A 17,662-nucleotide genomic window follows, 5' to 3' on the forward strand; every position below is an offset into this window, starting at 1 on the left:
CCATGCCAGGCACTGTCATTTTTGTTATTGTTGTTAGGATTTATTTCTTTTTCTTTGAAAGGCAGAGTTACAGAGGGAGAAGGAGAGACACAGATAGAGATCTTCCAACTGCTGGTTCATTCCTCAGATGGCTGCAATAGCCAGAGCTGGGCCTGGGTCTCCCACAGGGGTACTTGGGCCCAAGTACTTGAGCCATCTTCTGCTGTTTTTCCAGGAGCATCAGCAGGGAGCTGGATCAGAATTGGGGCAGCTGGGAATCAAACCAGTGCCTATATGGGATTCTGGTGCTGCAGGCGGAGGCCCAGCTCATTACTCCATGGCGCTGGCCCCGGCATATCATTTTTAATAAGGATCTATTGATAGCAAACTCCAATTTTCTTTATATGAAAATCTGTAATGTTTTCTCCTTTTTTTTTTTCAAACTTGTTTTATTTTTCTCTTGAAGACAAACAGATGGAAATCTGACACCCATGGTTCTCCAGATGCCCACATAGCCAAGCCTGGGCCAGGCTAAAGCTAGGATCCAAGAACGCCCTCTGTATTTCCCACATGAGGGGCAGGGACACAATTACCTCAACCATTACCAATGCGCTCCAGGGCCTACATTACCAGAAAGCTGAAGTCAGGCCAAACTGCTGTTCAAACCCAGGCTCTCTAATGTGGGATTCAGTTAACCCAGAGTGTTAACTGCTAGATTGAACACCTGCCACCTCATTTAAAAAAAATGCACAATACCAAGTTATCAAAATTGCTTATAAGTTCTTCCCCTGCCCATCCGAAGCTGCCAAAGTTATCCTTCTAAGCTATATGTGTGATCATGCCACTCTACTGTGTGTATCAGCTCTTTTTTGGTTTCCCATCACCTGTGCGTGAAATTCCAAATTCAAAGGCTTTTTTTTTTTGCTCTGGACAAGTTGGTCATGTTGCTCCATGTGTACTTATCTCCTTTGCAGCTCATGCTGTACCTTGCGCTTTAGTTACGTTCAGTGCTTTGCCCTAATCGCGCCCCATTTTTCAGGTAGGTTAAGCGTTTCTGCATCTTGCTTGTACTTTTTTTGTGTTTGGACTGGGCATCGGAACTTAACTGTCAGTCTTAAACCTCACACAGTCCTGAAGGCTTGCCTTACTTTTCACCTTTGCTGTCAAGTCTTCCAGGCCTCCCAGGAGGTCGGCACTGAACTTAGTTATACATCTGTCTTCCATTAAGTTGAAGCTAGATCGCAGAATCACTCATGGAACTCCCATGAGTCCCCTGTGTGCCCATGTGTTATTCCCGTGAATATATTCAGTAGATCTGGGTCTGAGTTCCAGTTTCTGCTGCAGTGTCTCAATTAAGAAGCAGAGCTAATGTGCAATTCCTCTATGAAAGGTTGACTCTTTTTCTTCTCTTTTCCCCCAAATCTGCTCAGTGTGATGTAGAAAACCAGTAAACATCAAAGAATTTGCTTAGATTGGAAAGGAAGATAAGATTCAGCTTGAAGCAGGTATTGACTCATTTGAAAGCTTGTTGCGAGCATTACAGCTTTCAGGAGAGTGGGACATGAAAGTGGTGTTTTAAGATTAATCCAACAACTACCACTTCTCAGCCTTTTGGCTAAGATCAAGTGAAGATTAATCCAACAGTGATACGGCCAGAGTGTACAAAAGATGAAAATGAAAGAATAGTTCATGGCCAAGACAGTAATGGAGGTACTTTCTAAAGTGGTCTTGAATGAGGTAGAAGACTCAGGAAGAAAAGTTGTGAAGGAAAACGCTACAGACCTTGACAACTGAGAGAGAGGAACTGAAGTTGCAAAGCTTTGGTTGTGTGACAAGGCTACAGACCCCTGTACCTGTGGATGGTGTCACTTATTGTCATTTAGTTGTTCAACTGGGCAAAACCAAAGCTTTCCTGTGAGTGACAGAAAGACCTACTTACTCATGTTACTCATTATACCTGAGCATGGCTGTTTGGGGCTGAGATGGAGGGGAGTGATGGTAAGAGGAAGGCTCTATGCAGGCTGCTAGGTCACTTCTTGCTCAGTACATTCACTTCAGGGAGCCAGAGGTCACTTGCCGCTTGACCTCAGCCTGCCCCCCATATCTGCTGGAACCACTGCCCTGCTCAGCAGCTGACCTCGGGACGAGCCCTGCTGGTCAGATGTGGATTCACTAAGACAAGGACCAGCGGTGACTGTGTCCTTGCTCTCATTGTTCAACTAATACATGAGACTGAAGCAAAAGAGAGAGAGAACTAAAATCAGGAAATGTGAAAGAGAAGACAGGTTGGGAACACACCTGCCTCATATTTCTGCTTCTATCATGTTGGGTTTCCTGTCATTTTTTAGTGAATCTTGCTCTGTTCACTTGCAGGAAGTCAGTTCCATTATCCATGGGGCTGGCTTCTTCCTAGGGGCTAGCCTAGATCCTGGCCATCCGCTGACAGTGTGCACTGTTTACACACCCAAAAAGGAAACCCTGGGGTGGACAGGCATTCTCCTGGTGGGAGCGACCTTTCTGGACTCGCAGCCATGGCCTACTCTCAGACCTGCCTGCCTCTGTCCCATGCTCTCTTCCCAGGGAGGATGCATCCCTGCCCTTCCCCTTCAGAAGACTTTGCTGTCTCCACTGGACCTTGTGTAGACTCTGCCTTTGAATTCCCAGGGCACTAGCACTAGGGGAGCACTAACTCCTCCAGAGGTCGCTGACATCTTGAACTAGTGAAGAATATTGAACCAAAGTTTTCCCTTGTTCAGTGACAACTCTTCTGGGAAATTCTGGTTAGCTTCCTCCTGCTCCTTCAAGAGAGTAATTTATGCTAAGTCTAAATAGTATCGTTTGAGTTACAAGTACAGTAGCTTGAGAAAAAGGTGTATTCCGAGTGGTGTGTTAAGTTCCCATTCTGCAGCCACGCCATGCTCACCCACACCCAAATTCTAGATCCTTCCCTACAGCTGAGGCAGATCCACCAGGCACCCTCATGGCCCAGGGCGAGTTGGTATTTTACTACTGGTTGTTCCTGATGCTCCTGTGGGTGGAGAAGACTGGGGCCCTCAGCTCTCTGCTTTCCCCCAGGTGCTGAATCACTGAGTTAAGGAATGACTTTAAGCTGAGTCAGGGGGCAGGCATCTGCACAGCAGGAAGACTGCAGATAATCCCTTCTGGAGGCAGAGCCTGTCCCTCCTCCTTCTGGCTCCAGGGATAGAGCCATGACCCTGCATCCACCTTGTTGGGCTTGTCCCCAGCCACCGCGGACTGAGAGAGAGAGAGAGAGAGAAAGAGAGAGAGAGAGAGAGAGAGAGAGAGAGAGAGAATGAGAATGTGTGTGTTTCCCAGGTCCCTGTGAGGTATGTGAATTAATATACTGAGTCCATTAGGACTTTCACTATGCATTCCCTAGGTAGACAACCTTATACAAAATCTGGGTTTTGATTAGGTTTTCATATTATAAAATGAAACTTAAAACTTTAAACCACCTTACAAAAAAGGGCAGATGTGTGTTCAGCTTCTTGTGATTCCCTAACATACATTTGACCTGTACTAACTTGCCTAAAAAGTGAAGAGAAACGAGCTGTGGTGGGAAGTGGCATTAACCAAGGTGGTACGGAGGCTCGCATCTTGTGCCAGAGTGTCCGACCCTGGCTCCTGACCGCTCTTGGCTGTAATGCAGGAGGCCATCGTATGGCCCTGTGACCATGCGTCAGACTCGGGTTGTATTTCTGACTTCGTGCTTTGGCTAGAACCACTGCTAGCCCCGGTGATCATTCAGAAAGTCAGCTGACAAGTGAAAGCATGTTCAGTATGTGTGTGCCTCTGCCTCTCAGAGAAATACATAAATAAAAATAGATTTTACAGAGATGGCTGCGGTATTTCTCTGAGTTTTGCCACAGTAGTTTTTAGTTTCAAGTGACCAGTCCTGTTACAGGTGTTTAACACTAATGGAACTTTCTCCACAAATGTTTCTACTGTCTTTTTCTTTAACTAACAGAAGGCTTATTCCCATTAGTCCTTTGATCTTCTAGAAAGTTGTTAGTTGTTTTTGAAAGGTAGCGAGATCGAGGTCTCATCCTTTGGTTCCCTCCCCCAGATGCCCACAACAGTGAATACTGAGCCATGCCAAAGGCAGAAACCTGCAGTATGATCTAGGAATCCATGTGGGCAGCAGGGACCCAAGTGCCTGATCCATCCCCTGCTGTCTCCCAGCATGCACAGCAAGCGGCACTTGGATTGAATTCAGACACTTTGATATAGGCTGTGCCCTAGTGACATCATAACCACAGCACCAAGTGTCTGTCCAGGAGTGTTTTGTCGAATTTCCAGCTGAAGTGGTCAAAGGACTGTATGAACCTTAAAAGGGCTCATTTGATAAGGGTATCTTTTTCCTGGAAGTAAAAACATGACCTTCCTGATAATGTTGATTTCTATCTCACTTTTTATGTAGAAGTTGCAGTAGCTTTGGGTTGGCATTGTAGTACAGTGGGTTAAGCTGCCATGTGTGATGCTGGCAACCCATATGAGCACCTGCTGAAGTCTTAATTGCTACATTTCCCAATGAGCTGCTGATGCACCTGGCAGGTCAGAGAAGGCCCAAATACCTACATCCCTGCCACCCATGTGGGAGATCTGGTTAGAGTTCTAGCATCCAGGCTTTGGTCTGGTTCCACCTGACTATTACAGCCACTTGGGGAATGAACCAGTAGATATACAGTCTGTCTGTATTTCTGTCTCACTCTCTCTCTGTCATTCTGCCTTTAAAAAAGAGGAAGAACAAGAAGCTGCAGTAACATCAAGGTGTCCAAAACATCTTTAACTTTAGAAATGTTGACCCAGCTCCCACTGGTGGCTGCTCAGCCCTTGCTGGCTGACAGTAGCTCTGAACTTCAGTGAGCTGAGGAAGGAGCTGCCCTTCCCTGGTATCCGAAGCAGAAAAAGCAGGGCGAGCCAGAGCATGACTGTCTCCCCTTGCAGATGATTCTTTTATCTTCAGAGTGGGTGGTAGAAGGAAGGAGATGTAGACACCAGCACCCCATACAGATTGACTGAGGGTTCCTGAGTCCCCGGAGTCTCACGGTCAGGTCTGTGACTGCAGGGGACTCGGGCTCAAGCCAAGTCTCCTGAACTTGACAAGCTCTAAGACCTCTGACGTCATGCGCTCACAGAGTGTCATTCTTTTGCTTTCTCTAGAAGTCGTCGTCCTCCGCAGAATGGGCCCGTGGCTCGTTCCGGACCTCCTGTGAGCCACCAGGAGCTGAGGTTTCTGTAGGGATGCCTGTGGGCCAGCAGAAACCAGACTCCCCAGAGATGGACGCCGACCTGGCCCCCAGCTGTGGCCTCAGCGACTGCAGCAGAGGGGGCAGTTTGGAGAGTCGAAGCAGCAGCTCCCGGTCCCGAAGTTTCACTTTGGTGAGTGGTGTTTTCTTCCATGTTCTGCCATGCTGGGGCCTGTTGTTTTGCCCCGCCCCTCTCCTCTTTAAGGAACCTTGGACAGAACCCTTTGTGGTTATGCTTTAGAATACTTCTTTGTGAGATGGCAGTTTCATTTTTCATTCTCTTGAATTTTGCCCAAATGTGGAGCTTGATGCATAACAGAGTGAATTTTTAGCTGCAGCCATGGCCCAGGGAGCACAGGAGCACCCGCGGGTGCCATCACAGCCCACGCAGGGGCATCTGGGCCCTTCCTTCCATTCTATGACTGGAAGAAGAGAAGCACCCAGACAAAGACAACACTTTAAGACACATTGTTATGACTGTGAATGCTTTGGATCTCTTTCTTTCAGAACCCAGACCCTCCCCCATAGCTTTGGGAGTTTTACATAAAGTCTTTAGTTTTCAAATGAGAGGTGAATGTTTGCACTTTTCTCCCTCTAAGGACATGTGTCTTTCAGGTGAGGGAGGCCATTACGTTCAGAGGGGGAAGTGAGGAACAGAACTGACCTCTGGGCCCCTCTCAGGCCATCTTCTTCCGGCAGGAGCACCAGGTCCTTTCAGACACGCTGCCCTCTCAGGTCAGCCCCTGGTGTGTTATGCAGGGGTATTTAGTGATAGTGATAGGGTTTTACAGACTCCTGCCTGAATATTTTCTTAAACCATCATGGTAGTAAGTAATAAATATGGTTTGTTTGACTCACCGATAGAAAAATATAAATAGAATTACCTTAGGGTAATGATTTTCATTTGTAAAGGTAATATAAAATGTATTGCAAGAATACGCAGAGAGGGCACAGATTAATATTCTGGTGATTAATGGAATCTGTTTTCCAAAGCATTATTTAGGTTGTGGATCTAGATGAGGTAGAAGAATATTTTACAAGTTGGTGTGGTCAACTTAGGTACAACAGTCCTACCTTGTGCATGTGATGATGGGGTCATACTAAAAATGTTTATCAGATGACCATGGTATCTAAGGAAATGGTTGTAGTGAATTTGAAATCAGGATATTTTAATTATTTTCATGTGTTTCATATTGCTTTTCTTGTTGAACTTGAGGCATAGCTCTTAACATTTTTGCTAGAGAGCTAGCATAAAACTGACCCTTCTCTTCATGGGAAAAACCAAACATGGAAATGTTTTGAGTTTGGGGAAGGAACATTGCTAGGTTGTGTCTCCATTCTAATCCCATTGGGTCTATTCTGCATCGTGACTGCTTTTAACTGAATCCTGTGTGGTAAATCAGACTCATGTCCCCTAACAACAGATGGAACTTCATGGGCATGTACAAACTTGTCCACTGAGGCTTAGAATTATCTATCTGTTCTAATTTACCCTTCTATTTCTTCATGTATGTGTATGTGTGATTTATATATATGCTGAAATATGAAAGCAAAATTCTGTCATAGCAGTTGGGGAGACAGGCTCATGGTTGTGGTTCGTTAAGACAGAGCAGGTTGTTGTGTATTTGCACCGCCAGGCAACAGAGGGTAATTGGAGGTCAGCATGCAGGAGGTTCATCAGCAGTGTTTCTAGGATCAACAGCTCCAAGAGGAAGGGGACGCAAGATTGGACAGAGAAAGGGAAGGTGAGCTGTGAAATAGACCCAGCGAAGGCCTGCACTGGAGCTGGGATAGCCCTTCAGTTGTCCTGCACTGGCTAAAGCTGGAATTTCATGTCCAGTTGGTGATATTGTGTGTAAACTACCAAGGAGTGACCATGACAAATTAGTGTCTTTCAGCCAAGGCAAACCCCAAAAGAGGGCTTACAGCTTAGTGCTGTCTTCCAGCCACACAGCCCCAGCTAGGGGACTGGATCCTTCTTTCCCAGCTGGTGACCTGGATGGCAGTCACATACTGCTGCAAAGATTTAGGAGGAAAATGGAAAGAAACCTCTTGGAGAGATCTGAAGCAGGAAGGGTCCCTGAAAGAGACTGGAACTTCAAGAAACAAATCTGAATGCATGCATGGAGCATTCACATCCAATCAGCTCTTTCTAGAATGTAGAAAAATGGGCTATTGGGGCTGGCATAGTGGTTCAGCAGGCTAATCCTACACCTGCAAGTACCAGCATCTCATATGGGCACCAGTGTCCTGGCTGCTCCACTTCTGATCCAACTCCTTGCTTATGGCCTGAGAAAGCAGTGGAGGATGGCCCAAGTGCTTGGGCCCCTTCACCGACGTGAGAGACCCAGAAGAAGCACCTAGTTCCTAGCTTTGGATCTGCTTGGCTCTGGTTTTTGCGGTTGTTGCAGGAAGGGGCCAACAGATCGAAACCTGATACTTGAGCCTTCACTGCTGCCTCCCTGGGTCTCTGTTGGCAGGAAGCCCAAGTCAGTAGCTGCAGGTGGATCTCAAACCCCAGGCATTTGAAAATGCAACATGTGCATCTTGGCCACTAGGTCAAATATCTGCTTCTCAATACATTTTAAAGTCACTTTCTTCTTTTATTAACCATTCAGTGTCACCTGTTCAGATAATAAGTTCCAGGGCCCGGCATAGTAGCCTGGTGGCTAAAGTCCTCACTGGAACGCACCAGGATCCCATGTGGGTGCCGGTTTGAATCCTGTGGCCCTCCTTCCCATCCAGCTCCCTGCTTGTGGTCTGGGAAAGTAGTTGAGGACGGCCCAAAGCCCTGGGATCCTGCACCCATGTGGGAGACCCGGAAGAAGCTCCTGGCTTTGGATTGGCTCAGCTCTGGCCACTTAAAGTGAGGGTTTAGCCACTGAGCCATTGCAGCAGGCTGGGATCCCTGGTAATGTGCTTGGGCTAGCAGTGGAGGATGACCCGAGTGCCTGGGCCCCTGTCACCCTCATGAGAGCCTCTGATGGAGTTTCTGACTTCTGGCTTCAGCCAGACCTGCCCCTGGCCATTGTGGCCATTTGGGGAGTGAACCAACTTATGGAAGACATTTCCTTTTCTTTCCATCTCTGTAATTCTGCCTTTGAGATAATTGAATCTTTTAAAAACAAAGATCTGAGCATACTATACAAATGTTTAAAAAGGAAAAGATCTGGGCCCAGCACGGTGGCCTAGCGGCTAAAGTCCTCACCTCGAACGCGCCAGCATCCCATATGGGCGCCAGTTCTAATGGCAGCTCCACTTCCCATCCAGCTCCCTGCTTGTGGCCTGGGAAAGCAGTAGAGGATGGCCCAAAGCTTTGGGACCCTGCACCTGTGTGGGAGACCTGGAGGAAGTTCCTGGCTCCTGGCTCTGGATTGGCAAAGCACCAGCCGTTGCATTCACTTAGGGAGTGAATCATCGGATGGAAGATCTTCCTCTCTGTCTCTCCTCCTCTCTGTATATCTGACTTTGTAATAAAAATAAATAAATCTTTAAAAAGAAAAGAAAACATCTTACCAAATAGAAAAGAACCACAGAGTATTCTTTATGTTCAATGTGATTCCCCATAATGGGACTGACAGAATTAAGAAGTTGGTGAGCTACTTGGCAGAAAAGGATGATCTTACTTTCAGTGATCAAAGAAAAAAGCAATCTAGAAGCCCACCAGTAGGAGGAAGAGATGCAAAGAAAAGCATGGACAGTGGTGGAATTCCCCTCAGCTTGGAAACCTAAGCAGATTGTGGGGCAGAGAGGCTGTTCTTACTGTGTGGGTGCTGAGCCTTCCCTTCACGGTAAGGCCTTCGGAGAATGTGCCCCTTTCCTTACTCAGGAACTGAGGGTGATGAGTTCCTCCGGGGAAACCAGCATGGATGAGAAGCTGGTTAGGTCTCCAGCTGACCTTGGGAAGGATTTAGAGATGTGCATCAGCAGTGGCTGTCTGATGCTACCAAAGCAAGCTCTGGGTGTCAGGCAACCTGTGTTCTTGACCTCATCACTTGGACTGATGTCCCAACCCCTCTTCTCCCCTGTAACCTCCTAGGTGCCACTGCTGGGGCAAGGACTTTCCAGTGTCAGTAGTCTTGGCTTCTTGCTGGGAATGTGTTCCTCACCTCTGCCCTGCTCCTGGGCCTGCTGGAGCTCCCTGGAGAATCTGGTTTGGCTAGCTGGAGAGAGCAGGAAGCCGTCATTGCTTTAGTTCTTAAGGACTGTCCTGTGTCTGCCTCTATGGCAGTGGCTGGGGGCTATCCCAGGCATGCTTCTTGACTTGGGCAAAACCCGGGAAGCAACTCCTGAATGAGCTTTGGAGATTCAGTACACTGTCTTGGAGCTCCGCTCTCAACACACACCCCATCTTCTCCCTGTGCTAACCAGTGATGTGGCCTTGGAAGTCACAGCTGGGGTCAGAAGGTAACAGAAGCAGTGGCAGAGATTTTCCTCACAGTGAGGTTAGACTGAAGCTTGTGTAGCACACTGGGAACTTGTCAGGACGTTTACTGGTTTCATGGCAAGGAAAGCCTGGGAGGAGTGGACAGGGAGAGGCAGACTAGTCCGTCAGTGACGCTGTCCTCCTTCTAAGTCTGGCTTCATACCCCAGGATATATGCATAATGTATAATACTGTATAAATGTTTAAAAGGAAAACAGAAAAGAACCACAGAGGATAATCCAAAACCATCCCGAGGATCAAACAACTGGTTTAAAACACAGCTAAATAGCTTTCACAAAAACTAAATTCAGTAAAGTTTTAGTAAATACATGCTGTTTACAATAACTGATAAGTAATGGGCTAAGACTCAGTTTTCATGTTTTCAGAAACTCAGTACAGTGACAAGGCAGCCATGTGGAGAGGTGGGACACCGTGACGCCAGCTAATAAGGGGGTTGGGACATCTAGAATACTACATTCCTGAGCTGTTTGTTTTCTCTGTATGAGACACTGACCCAGGAACAGATAAGAGATCATGATTTGTTTAGCTAGTTTTAAGAAGTTCAAGGTTCTCAGGATGCATGCCCAACTGTAATCCCCTGAAACCATTACTCTTTAGTTCTGTAATCAAAGCTGGATGCAGATTCCTGGCACACTGGTTTGTTGATATCTCTCCTGCCAGAAGTACAGGTCTCAGTGAGCCGTAGATAAAAATTACCATCATGTCTAGTTAGAAATGACCATAATTAAGCCCTAATTCTGAGACTGGGGAAGCGCCATGTGTACTTGTGACCTTTCTCAGGAGGCTCCTGAGGAAAGCAGCAAGCATGACCTGGAAAGCCAGGCAGAGAGTTGGGGTCATGTCTTCTCTCTGCCCTCATTCCAGCTTCTGAGCATCTCATCTGCCTTGATGGTCAGAGCAACAGGGCATTGCTCAGACACCAGGGGCACAATGTTGGTTTCTCCAAGAGGAAGGAGTCTGTGACCATCAAGTGCTCTGCTAACAGCAGTCCTCTAGGCTGCCTACCTAGCAATCTTGGTGCTTGGTTCATTTCAGGAAATTGGGGTGGACACAGTGGTTCATTCTTAATCCATTGCTTGGGATGCCTGCATTGCCTGTCAGACTGCTTAGGATTAAGTTCCACCTGCTTCAAGTCCCAGCTACTACACTTTTGATCCAGTTTCTTGAGAATGTACAAGTTGGAAGGTTGTAATGATAATTTGGGTGCTTGAGTCTTTCAACCACCCACCTTGGGAGCCCTGGGTGGAGTTCAGGACTCATAGCTTCTGTCTGGCCCACCCTGGCTGTGTTTAGTCATGTGCAGAATGAACCAGCACATGGGAGATTTTGCTCTGTGTGTGTCTGAAAATGACATTTTGAAAATTATGTATTTAAAATCTAATATACATATTAGGAAGGGAATATAATTCTTCTATTTTAAAAAAGTTAATTAATTTTCTTCTACTTAAGAGAGCAAAAGAGAGATTGTACTCACAGATTCACTCCCCCAAATGTCCACAACAGCCAGGTCCAGGAGTCCAGAACCACATGCGGGTCATCAGCTGCCTCCCAGGCACGTAGGCAGGGAACTGGATGAGAAGCAGAGTAACCAACACTCAAACTAATGCTCCCATGTGGGATGTAAGTGGAGCATTAACCTCCCACACCACAACATGTTCTCCATTTGTCACAGTGTTGAAGAAAAGCAGCCATCCCACACATACCTGCAGAGGCCTCTGGACATCACCCGAAGTCAGCATGGTAGAAGAGAACAGAGCAGGTGTGGTTTTCCAGTCTCTCAATCTCTGCAGAATTGTGGCTTTACAGAGCTTCCTTTCATTCTGCAATCCAGGTTGGTGCACTAGAAACACCCAGACAGAAAGGGGATGTTTTCTTCATTTCTGTTGTGGTGCCTCCAGCTTCCAAATTTATAGGGACAAACTTGGATTGTTTTTTCTTTAATCCCCATTCCCTGAGAAAACTACTGTTTTGCATTGATCTCTGTTTCTTAAGTCAGGAAGTGCCACTTCCCAAGGTGCCACCAGCCCAGCAGGGGTCCCCTGGTTTCTGCGGTAGATTTGCAGTAGATCTACAGAGTTGTGTAGCCACCACCACAGTTGGTTTTAAGACATTGGAAAAACCCAGCTAGTAGCAGTCACTGCATCCTCCTTCCCACTGCCCTCACACCATTGAGAAGGAGCTCTGAGCATTGGCCTCTGTTCCAGGCGCTTGTATGTCCTCATCCTACTTGTTTAGTTAGTTATTTGAAGCGCAACTACCATCTGCCAGTTCGCACCCAAAATGGCCACAATGGGTTGGGCCAGACAGGAGCCAAGATCTTCTTCTGGGTCTCCCACATGGGTACATTGGCTCAAGTACATGGGACATCTTACACTGCTTTTCCATGCACAAAACAGGGAGTTGGTCCAGAAGTGGAACAGCTTGAACCAGTGCCCATGTGGGATGCTGGAGCCGCAGCCCGTGACTTAGCCTTCTGTGCCTCAACAATGGTCCATCTGTCCTCATTTGAGAGCTGTGTGCAGTGTGTCCTCCTAACAAAAGGAAGGTTAAGGCCATCTCCCATTTTCTGACCCAGTAGTACCCTGCCCTCCTGCCTCGGCTGCCAGGTTTCTGCTTTCTCTCCTCTCTCAGGAGCAGGCAGATTCCAGGTTCATCTGGAGGGCATCTGAGCCCATGGCATTTCTGGGGTCAGCCAGAAATCAGCCAGGCTGATCCCAAAGAAGGCATTTAGGGATATACTCAGTCAGCCAGCCCATATTGTGCAGCCCTAACTCTTGAGAGAAAGACCTCTGAGAGACTGAAAATGCAAGAATCTTAAGTCTCCTGGGACCTGGATGTGCTTGTCCATCAGCCTGGCTGCCACCGGTGTGTGTGTCTTTTGTACAGACCACTCAGGAGCAGAGAAGGATTCTGCAGTAACTGTCAGCAGAGGAAGGGCAGGAGAAGACACACAGAGCCTGGGCAGGTGTACCAGCAGGGATCTGGTGGTGCTTATTAGTAGAAAGGGAAGTGGCAGAACAAAGCAAGCAGTGCTGCAGTTCTGATCTTGGCCCCTCCCATGAGGCAAGTGTGTGAGCCCCAGGAAGTCACCTCATGCCCGTGATGGTGGTGTTATCAGCTCTCAGCACACACGGGACCAGAGCAGTTCTACGGGGCTGCCTACCCTCCCTAGCTCTTTGCAGAATTTCTCATTGGGGCTGCCCCTGATGGCCTCCCAGTCCTGCCTTACTTTGTCCTGTGGGAAGTTGGGACATGTCTTAAGTTAGGGTCTACAGCCCAGGAAAATAATTCCACCTAACCCAAGTAGATTCTCCAAGAACTCTGGAAGAGGACGGTCCCGAATTGGGGAAAGGGGCAGAGAGTGCCGCTCTACTACCCTAGTCTTTTGTTCAGTCGTTGTGGTTAGGACTTTGGTTATGACTGTAATTATCACATCAGCCTCACAATGTCCATCATGGTTCTGTTCACCAGCGGGATCTATCTTATGCTGAACGCCCTGAAGAATATAGGCTTGTGAGGCTTTTACATTGGCTCCCTGAGCTAAGCAATTCCTTGTGGCTAGGAGGAGGAGTAATCCTTGGATGAGAGTAGCATGTGCTGAGTTGATGGGGGATGGGGTATGCAGCACAATTAAGGAATACGAGGAAGAGATGAGGCAGGAATGCATCACACCATGCCCCGTAATCCTGGATGGCTCCACCAATCTTAAATGCACTCTAAAAGTCACAAAACAGAGGGTCACAAATGTTTTAGGAGTTTCATGTTCTGGTCTCCAGCAGGTCAAATGAGCACACAGAAGGCAGCTACAGATGTTTGGTTGCAGTAGCTACCTGCTGGGTGCTAGGAATCATCTATGCTCTGTGTGGAGTTTTCTTGGAAAGGCAAATTTATGTAAAGAAGAAGGGACAGAGAAAAAAAATCTTCTATCCCTTGGCTCACTTCCCAAGCGACTGCAACAACTGGAGCTGAGCTGATCCAAAGCCAGGAGCTTCTTCTGCATCTCCCACATGGGTGCAGGGTCCCAAGCCTTTGGGCGGTCCTCTATTGCTTTCCCAGGCAACAAGCAGGGAGCTGGATGGGAAGTAGAGCAGCCAGGATACAAACTGACGCCTATATGGGATCCCTGCCCATGAAAGGTGAGGACTTTAGCCACTAGGCTACTGTGCCAGGCCATGAGCAAAACATAAATTGATATCCTTTTTTCAAGTCTTATTATTTCTCTATTTGAAAGGCAGAGTCACAGAGAAGGTGATGAGGGGTGGGGGAAGGTAGGAGAGAGAGAAAGAGAGAGAGACAGAGAGAGAGAGAGAGATGTCTTCCCATCAACCTGTTTTATTCCACAAATGGCTTGGCCAGACCAAAGGCAGGATCTAAGACCTGTATTCCAGATCTCCCATGTTGATGGCAGGGTCTCAAGCACTTGGGTCACCATCCACTGCCCTCCCAAACTCACTGCAGGAAGCTGGATCAGAAGTGGATGCCAGCGTTGCAGGTGGCAATGACACTAACCCCTCTACTTAAAAAACAAACAAACAAAACCCACTGTATGTGAATGTACATACTGTGCATTTTTTTTGCTACATCTGTGGCATTGAGTGGTTGCCACTCCCATATCCCCAAATCCTTCATATTTGGTCTTTTACCAAAAAATAAAAAGTTGGCCAAAGCTGCTGTGGAATCTGATAGGGAAAGTAACAGGAAGTGAGACTCAGAGGTGAGTAGAGCCATAACAAGTGCCAAGAAAACACACGGACAACATGCCTGGCATGCCACCAGCCCTGTTGGGAGGTAGTCTGGGTTTAGCACGGTCACTTCAGAAAGCTGTTCAGCTGGATGTCTCCCAATGTGGAGACACTGCAACTCAGAAATTGTCCTAGGTCTGCATCTAGCAGGTGCTTGCTGCTCATTGTCCCTTGTCATGTTCATTGTATCTGCTTACCTAACCCAGGTATACTTCTCTCCTGAGTGTTCATTCCTTCAGAAGCAAGCCTATAGCCAGGTTATGGTACAGCATGTAAAGCTACTACCTGTAATGCCAACATCCCAAATGGGCACCAGCTCATGTCCCATCTGGCCCACTTCTGACCCAGCTCACTGCTAATGGTCTGGAAAAGCAGCAGAAGATGGCCCAAGTGTTTGGGCCCCTATTACCCACATGAAAGGCCTAGATGAAGCTCTTGGTCACTACAAACATCTGAGGAGTAAACCAATGGATGGAAGATCTTTCTCTCTCAAGTCTCTTTTTTATTTTTAAGGATTATTTATTTTGTTTAAAAATCATATTACCATAGAGAGAGGTCTTCTATCTTCACTCCCCAAATCACCACAACGGCAGAGGATGGAGGCAGTAACCAGGAGCTTTTCTGAGTCTCCCACATGAGTGCAGGGGTTAAAGCACTTGGGCCATCCTCTGCTGCTTTCCCAGGCCATAAGCAGAGAGCTAGATGGGAGGTGGAGCAGTCAGGACACAAACTGGTACCAGTTTGGAATGTTGGCATTTTCAGGGGGCAGACTGGCCTGCTGAGCCACCATGATCGCCCCTTCACTCTGATTCTTAAATAAGTCTTATTTTAAAAACCACACTGGGCCCAGCACGATGGCTCAATGGCTAAATCTTTGCCTTGTACATGCCAGGATTCTGTATGAACACTGGTTTGCATCTGGGCTGCTCCATTTCTCATCTTGTGGCCTGGGAAAGCAGTTAAGGACGGTCCAAAACCTTGGGACCCTGCAGCCATGTGGGAGTCCCAGAAGAAGCTCCTTGCTCCTGGCTTTGGATTGGTTTGGCTTTGGCCATTGTGGTTCTTTGGGGAGTGAACCAGCAGACAAAAGATCTTTCTCTCTGTCTCTCCTTCTCTCTGTAAATCTGCCTTTCCACTAAAAATAAATAAGTCTTTAAACACATACCACACACACACAATATTTGAAATGTCTGCATATTTTATCTGGTAATTTGCCATGATTTGTTTAGCCATACCCTAACTATTAGATATTTTAGATTCTTATTTTTACTTTGCTTGTTTATTTTCTTGCTATTAAAAATACTTGCATTAAAATAAACTGGAGTGTGTGGGGGGAAAAATAGAGAGAGAGAGAGAAGGTGAGAGAGAATTGATTGATTTAAGACAGAGGATGGGAGACAAATGTTTCCTTATGTATCATTGGTCTTCCTATGATTGCTTGGTTTTGTGCTTAGCTCTCTGGCATGTAGTGAGCTGGACTGACTGTTGACTGCACAGCTAGCCTTCTGGGGATGTCACTGTTGTTGTTGTTGTTTTTTTTTTTTTTCTGAGATTCCTGTGACTTTCTTGTCTGGATTGTCCTATTTCCTGGCTCCTGTGTCATTGTGGCTTACTCCCTTGCTGAAGGAGGATACCACATGTGCTGCCACCTTGCAGTAGCTTCTTGAGAAAGACAGATGTGAGAGCTCAGCTCATCAGACCTTGTGAGTCTTAACAGATGTCTTTGTTTCACCATAATCCTTATTAGTAATTGGATTACATGTGGAATTCTAGTTTAGAGTTTATCCCAGGTTTATTCCATTATTACATTATCATCTGACTTCCAATGTTGCTGTCGAGAAGTCTGAAGCTATTATGCTTCCTAATCTTTTGTTTTGTTTAATTTTAAATGTTGAAATTACTTCAGACTTACAGCGGAATTATGAGTAGTACAGAGAACTCCCACATATTCTTTACTCAGATTCACAAATTAAATTTTTTCTTGCTTTCGCACTCTTGTTTCTATTTCTGATTCTTTGTCTACACACAGACAGACACACATTCTTTATTGTTTTGCAATCATTTGAGTGTAGTTTCCATTATGCTCTCTTTGAGTATTGAAGTGTGCATGTCAACCATGACAGTGGCTATACAGGCTAGTGCCTGTATCCCATATGGGTATAGGTTCATATTCCAGCTACTCTGCTTCTGATCCAGCTTTGCTTATGACCTGGGAAAGCAGCAGAGGAGAAAGTCCTTGGGACCTGGCACTCACGTTGGAGATGTGGGTTCAGATCAGCTTAGCTTTGGCTGTTGAGGCCACTTGGGAAGTGAACCAAAGGATGAAAGATCTTTCTTTCTGTAAATCTGCCTTTCCAATAAAAATAAATGAATCTTAGGGAAAAAAAGAGAAACTTACTTTAAGACAGAGCGGTGAGGACATTCTCTTACTGCAGTGCACCCCTATGTTTGAGTTCTCATCTTGTGTGTGTGACCTGATGTCTCAGCATGAGAAGCATTCAGGATCTTGATTTTTCTATTCACTGGAAATTTCACAGCAATGTTTGTTGGTATTGTTTTATCATGTTCATTAGATTGTAAAATAATGACCCCTTTCCATTTGAAACACTTATACTTCTGCAAGGGATATTTTTACAAGTTATTTTCTTCATGTTGATCATTTCTTCTTTACTCTTTTCTGTGATTGTCCCTGGAATTCTTCACTCAGATGTTGGCCTTCCCGGACTGACTTTCTGTTTTCTTTTCTTCTTCTTTTTTTTTTCCTGCTTGTTCATCTTTCTCCTTTCAAAAAATTGTATCTGTTTATACAGTTGACAAGAGAGCGATCAAGCAAGTGCACACCTGCATTACTGGTTCACTCCCCCAGATGCCTGGGAGCCAGGACCCCAACCCAGATCTGCCGCATGGGTGACAGGAACCCAATCACTGGAGCCAACACCACTGCCTCTGAGGGTCTGCAATAACAGGAAGTTAGAATCAGGAACCAGAACTTGGTGTTGAACCCAAAGACACTGATACGTGATGTTGGCATCTTAATTAGCTTGTTAACTGCTAGGTCAGACACCCATGCCACTGGTTCTTTTTTTTTTTTTTTTTCATGCAGGTAAAATAGTGAGGAATACACGGGCGCAGTCTGTCCATGTCAGGGATCTTTTAGCTGCAGGGCATCCTGCCCCAGTGCTAGGTACCACAGATCACTATTTAGCCATAGCTTTTCCTCTACAA

General features: G+C 46.4%; 1 protein-coding gene across 1 annotated transcript in view; it reads left to right on the top strand.

Moving 5' to 3' along the window:
• Positions 1–17,662, top strand: part of PROSER2 (proline and serine rich 2) — a 38,992-nt gene that overhangs the window by 17,308 nt on the left and 4,022 nt on the right. The window contains exon 2 of the mRNA XM_040968107.1: positions 5,164–5,382. Coding sequence (XP_040824041.1) covers positions 5,245–5,382 — 138 coding nt within the window. The 5' untranslated portion in view covers positions 5,164–5,244. The remainder of the gene's footprint in view (positions 1–5,163; positions 5,383–17,662) is intronic.

The sequence above is a fragment of the Ochotona curzoniae genome, unplaced genomic scaffold (assembly GCF_017591425.1).
Source record: "Ochotona curzoniae isolate NIBS_2020 unplaced genomic scaffold, NIBS_Ocur_1.0 scaffold_4683, whole genome shotgun sequence".
In the NCBI taxonomy this organism is placed as follows: Eukaryota; Metazoa; Chordata; class Mammalia; order Lagomorpha; family Ochotonidae; genus Ochotona; species Ochotona curzoniae.